The sequence below is a fragment of the Entelurus aequoreus genome, linkage group LG08 (genome assembly GCF_033978785.1).
Source record: "Entelurus aequoreus isolate RoL-2023_Sb linkage group LG08, RoL_Eaeq_v1.1, whole genome shotgun sequence".
NCBI classification, from domain to species: Eukaryota; Metazoa; Chordata; class Actinopteri; order Syngnathiformes; family Syngnathidae; genus Entelurus; species Entelurus aequoreus.
Window position 1 is genome coordinate 18160272 of NC_084738.1, and position 6278 is coordinate 18166549.

At 40.0% G+C, this 6278-nt stretch overlaps 1 protein-coding gene across 1 annotated transcript in view; it reads right to left on the reverse strand.

Annotated features, from left to right (window-relative positions):
- The window catches only part of LOC133655564 (transient receptor potential cation channel subfamily M member 4-like), a 33820-nt gene that overhangs the window by 26842 nt on the left and 700 nt on the right, over positions 1-6278 (reverse strand). The window contains exons 2-6 of the mRNA XM_062055828.1: positions 2104-2165; positions 1842-2019; positions 1030-1210; positions 409-578; positions 115-292 (exon numbers count right to left, since the gene is read on the reverse strand). Coding sequence (XP_061911812.1) covers positions 115-292; positions 409-578; positions 1030-1210; positions 1842-2019; positions 2104-2165 — 769 coding nt within the window. The remainder of the gene's footprint in view (positions 1-114; positions 293-408; positions 579-1029; positions 1211-1841; positions 2020-2103; positions 2166-6278) is intronic.

Here is a 6278-nt window from a genome sequence, read left to right on the forward strand (position 1 = left end):
AGGTTAGGTCGGTATAAAAAACTACATGGGGAAAGCGGACAATGGAGGCAGCTGACTGATTGAATGAAAAATCAGGAGCACACAATGAGCTCTATTCAAAGCAAAAGTTGTTACCCCAAATGCCCGTGCGCTGGTGGGAGATGTAGTCCTCCATTTTGGCTCTGAAGCCCGTCTCTCCACCTCTGCGTCCCACACTCCCGTCATCCACCAGCAGGAAGGCCTGGTAGTTGTTATCCAGGCAGCAAGAGTCCCGGCTCATGTTCTGGACGTGATACTTGGCAGGAAAACTGCCCTGCAAGAAGAAGAATCAAGGGAAAGCTTTAAAGCTGTGATCGATGGTTGAGGGCCTGAACTATGCCTCATTAGCAAAAGTATTGGGACATCTACAGGGAGTGAGGGGTGTACAACCTGCGGATTGACCAGCTGCTGCCGGTTGTGAACGAGCCCCCAGGGAGCAACCCCCAGTGCCACCACCTTGTTAAGGGAGACAGAGGACGCTGCGGTGGCGTGATCCCTCACCGCCTCTCCGACGCAACGCCCGACCCCTTCTCGGAGACCCGCTGTCAGAATCCAAGCTCCTGCCGCACAACAAAAAAAAGTCACGCTGCATTCCGTAACAAGGCAGGGGGAAATTAACTACAACACACAGCAGCCATGTTTGTTGTTTCCAAGTATATCAATAGCACTCCGAGTGTGCGGTTTGAACACACGGTGTGAGAGCGTCTTATTATCTTAGCTTTGATCTGAGGCCTTAGAGAGGAAAAGCCTGGAAAAATGACCTCAGATGGCGGGAGAACACCGTGTGCCACCTGCACTTGGCAAACTAGTCAGGAAGGCAAGGCCATTGTCGTTCCAAATAAAGATCACATCTCCAAGGAGCCTCACTGTTTTTTTTAAATAGTTTTCATTGCACGAACTTTTGCATGTTCAAAAACATTTTCCCATGACTTTTAGAAATATAAACAAATATTTGAAAATATACAGGTAGCTTTGATGCATCAGTGCAGCAGAAATGTTTTGTGTGTTCACCTGTGCTTTGTGAGGCTTTGACCAGTCCCTGCCTGAGCACTTCACGCACCCACGTCTTCACCTTCGTCCTGCCTTCTCCTCCCACTACGGAGACCACCAGGTTAGGTGCAGGCAGATCCCAGTGGGCTGTCATTAAGGTGTAGACCATAGACGGGGGTGTGTCCCACGACAGACGCAAGAACTGTGGAGGGACAAAAAAAAACAATAACAATCTAGACAAGTTATGAGGTAGCATATTTCCTGTAATTGTTTTCGTTTATTTACCTAAACTGCAAAGAGGACTGGTGAAAATAAATGCAATAGTTTGATATTTTAACTTTGATTATTGGAGTGCATGAGACAGTGGAAAGGTAAATGTTGCTTCTTAATCACATGGTCATGTATTACCAAGTATATTGCACAACACAGCAGCAGCAGAACCAATGTTGTAATAGCAGTAAAGTGCACGATCAGCATTAATACTGCAAATAAGTCAATTGTAAACAACAGCGCTGCAAGTATAACACGCATGGGTGTCACACCAACAGCTGAGTAGCAACATTTTAAAGCACATGCAGATGTAAATGAAGCTGCTGCTCCTGCCATATTGTTGCATTTGTTAAAAAATAAAAAATACATCAGGAGGTTGCCCACAGCCACAGCTGTTAATGTCAATGTATTCTGACTCAAAGCTAATTATAGACCCCTACGGGAGACTGCAGTCAATTGAACTGAGGCATCAATTAGAGCATTTACGGTGTGTAACCTTGCAATATGTTCCACCTAAAATGGCCGATAAAGTGTTTTATTAAGTATTCATCAAAATGACCCACATAGCTGTGTCTCTTGCTGGACCCTGCAAACTGCAACTCTCCGAAGGCATCCGTCGGGCACTCAGAGGAGTGCTGGGCACTGTCCCAATGGTTGACAATGGCGGAGCTGAAATAGTCTCCGAGAGCCACAGAGGCATGGGTGTCCCTCGTCCCCCCACACTGACAGAGAGCGCCATTACTAAGAAAGATGGAAAAGTACAATGTCAATGCACACAGCATGATGAAGCGCTGATTTGGGGCAGTGCTACTAATTTTACAGTACCTGAAAGAATCTTCTACAAAGGTGGAACAAATTCTTTTTTTGATAATTTTGGGGATCCAGCTCTGTAAAACAAAGACAATTTCTAAATTTGAAAACAGATTGAACATGTAATCTGAGCAAATAAGGCCACGGTACTTTGGAAACTCTGCTGAAATGTTGACTTTAGTACAGTACATAAAAAATAGCTGCTATTACACTGGTGAGACATGCAGGGGTCGAAACACTGGACTGTGACTTCTGGCAAGGTGCTGCAGTTGGCCCCTTTGTGTGTGTATGTGCAGAGAGTGTGAAGGCTTGCCATGTGTGTGAGTGTTAACCCCTACGAGGTCCTTTAAATTCACTCATAATTGACGCTAATGGCAAAAAAATTTCAGCTTTGTAAAAACTGCTGTACTTTGTATTAGATATTACAATTTTATTCATACTTTATTCAAGTTAATCTTTAAAAATTATATTTCAGCCTAAAATACACGTATTAAACGGTATTAGTTTTTGTATAGAACAAATCAGAAAATAACATCCATAAAAAACAGTTCAAGGAGTATTTTCTTATTATTATCATGATCAGGTCCTGGAATGTGTCAAAAATTACCAGCAACATTGATTTATATGCATTTTTTTAAGTGTCGGACTAAAAAAAAAACTCAAAAAAGTTCTCAGAACAAAAAATGTCAGGTTCCCAAAAAACTGCTGCAAATATATTATTTTGTAATAATATTATAATATCAATAATATCATGTTAATATTTTTATTTCCATTTTAAACATGTCAATATTTTCAAACAAATTATGCCTGATATTAAATACACAATTTGTATGTTGTTCTTTTATCATTGCTTAGTTTTACATTATACAGTACACCCTTCCAATCATCACAAGAGGCACACAGTTGTCTTTTCAATACAGCAGAAAGATATTGAGGTTAGAAATGTTGCTGCATGCTTTGAATGGGAAAAAGTAGTGTTAAAGTCAGACAAATATAAACATTAAAAATTCATTTTCAATCGGTCATTTTTGCGCGGAACAAACTTGTCTGTTTTTTCGTAGCATTTAAGGAGCACTGACGACAGTTCAAAAATGTAGGAATTGCCACCTACAGTATAAGCTATATTAGTATTCACTCAACACAGCTCAATCAAACTACAAAACACAAAACGATTGAAGTTGGCGCTTTATTCGTAAATAAAAACAGAATACAATGATTTGCAAATCCTTTTCAACTTATATTCAATTGAATAAACTGCAAAGACAAGATATTTAATGTTGGAACTGAGAAACTTAATTTTTTTTTTGCAAATAATCATTAACTTAGAATTTATCGGCAGCAAAACATTGCAAAAATGTTGGCACAGGGGCATGTTTACTACTGTGTCACATTACCTTTCCTTTTAACAACACTCAGTAAACGTTTGGGAACTGAGGAGACACATTTTTTAAGCTTTTCGGGTGAAATTATTTCCCATTCTTGCTTGATGTACAGCTTAAGTTGTTCAACAGGGTCTCCGTTGTGGTATATTGGACAAACATTTTCAATGTCAGGTGTGGACTACAGGCAGGCCAGTCTAGTACCTGCACTTTTTTACTGTAACACGTGGCTTGGCATTGTCTTGCTGAAATAAGCAGGGGCGTCCATGATAGTGTTGCTTGGATGGCAACATATGTTGCTCCAAAACCTGTATGTTTGCCCATGCCTTGGGCACTAATACACCCTCATACCATCACAGATGCTGGCTTTTGAACTTTACGCCTCTAACAATCCGGATGGTTCTTTTCCTCTTTGTTCCGGAGGACATGACGTCCACAGTTTCCAAAAACAGTTTGAAATGTGGACTCGTCAGACCACAGAACACTTTTCCACTTTGCATCAGTCCATCATAGAAGAGCTCGGGCCCAGCGAAGCCGGCTGCGTTTATGGGTGCTGTTGATAAATGGCTTTCGCTTTGCGTAGTTTAGTTTTAACTTGCACTTACAGATGTAGCGACCAACTATAGTTACTGACAGTGGTTTTCTGAAGTGTTCCTGAGCCCATGTGGTGATATCCTTTACACACTAATGTCGCTTTTTGATGCAGTACCGCCTGAGAAATCGAAGGTCCGTAATATCATCGCTTACGCGCAGTGATTTCTCCTTATTCTCTGAACCTTCTGTTGATATTACGGACCGTAGATGGTGAAATCTCTAAATTTCTTGCAATAGCTTGTTGAGAAAATGTTCGACAATTTGCTCTCGCATTTGTTCACAAAGTGGTGACCCTCGCCCCATCCTTGTTTGTGAATTATTGTTATACCCAATCATGGCACCCACCTGTTCCCAATTAGCCTGTTCACCTGTGGGATGTTCCAAATAAGTGTTTGATGAGCATTCCTCAACTTTCTCAATCTTTTTCGCCACTTGTGCCAGCTTATTTGAAACATGCAGCAGGCATCAAATTCCAAATGAGCTAATATTTGCAAAATAACGTTTTCCAGTTCGAACGTTAAGTATCTTGTCTTTGCAGTCTATTCAATTGAATATAGGTTGAAAAGGATTTGCAAATCATTGTATTCTTTTTTTATTTACGATTTCCACGACGTGCCAACTTCACTGGTTTTGTAGATGGCACACAATGCTCCAAGAATCTTTTGAGGGTTTAAATATTCCAAACTGCAAAAGTTTTCAACTTTTAAATGATAATATGACTCAAATATAATACATTTAACTGAACAACTAGTCATCTTTTTTAAACTTTGGAAGGTCACTGTCTTCAACTGACCAAAAACAGCTTTTATCATCTGAGAAATATTTCTAAAGTGAGCAATGTGTTGTCAAAATTGGATCTCGAAATGATCATTCACGCGTTTATTTCATCTCGCATTGACTATTGCAATTCTCTCTTCACTCTTTTCAACAAGTCAACACTAAAGAGACTTCAGACGGTACAAAATGCGGCTGCCAGACTTTTGACCGGTGCACCCAGAACAGCCCATATCACCCCCGTTTTATCCAGTCTTCATTGGCTTCAGAAAAATTCCGCATTGAGTTTAAAATTGTAGTCCTGACATTCCGTGCGTTGCATGGTGGGGTCCCTCAGTACATCACTGACTTGCTATGCTCCTACTCTTCAGGGCGCAGCCTGCGGTCTTCAGGCCAGGGTCTTCTGAAGATCCCGAAAACTCGTTTTAAAACCCGTGGAGACTTGGCATTCCAGGCTATAGCTCCCAGACTCTGGAACAATGTGTACCAGTCCTTTTGTGATCTTGACGGTGTTGAAACTTTGAAGAAACATTTGAAAACTTCTCTTTTTAGCAAAGCTTTTAGTTAATGCACCTTTTAGCGATACATTTTTTTGTATTTTTATTTTTGTCCAGTCCAGTTTTTCAGGCAAATCGTATTGTTGATGTAGATGCCCATATCGGCTGTACTAATTTATTCTACAAAAGAGAAGTGTGGTATACTTCTCTAGTTGCCTTATTTGTATTTGACTTTATCAAATGTATTTATATGATCATTTGGTGCAGCCGGGCCGGAGCAGGAGGGGATAGAAAGGCAAAAAAAGGAAGACAGAGGGTGAAATTGTGGGGACAAGAGGGGGATAAGACAGAGAGACAACAACAACTACAACAGCAAACAACAACAACTTCAACAACAAAACAACATCAGCAAATACAATATGTACACATATGATAGTAAAAGTGATAGCAAAGAAGCAGTTAGTGAATTAAATAATAATACAGAAATGACAATGAACATGATTACACTACACATGGAGCAATACAAATACCAATAGAAATAGCACTACTGATCATAAATAATAATCATTTACCTCTATTATCATCAACAATACAATTGTTCAAATGCAACAATACCTATATGTAATGATTACTTGAAATACAAAAGAAAGCAGATAAATGGAGGGGAAGAAAGAGAAGTCAGCTATATTTACCTTGTAGATTGTTATAGTAACTATAATTTTTAATCCACTTTGTATCCTTTTTATGATGTTGCCCCATTTTTAAATTGAATTGTTTTTTTACTTGGCCTAGGTTTTGTACAGCGATTTGTGATTTTATCTGTGAAAAGCGCTTTAGTCTTAAAGGAAAACAACAACAAACAAGTGACATAGGGGCCGCGTTCCATTTAGTTGCTCCAGATAGTCCTACCCGGGAAGAGCGTTCCACTACAGCAGGTCGGAGCTGA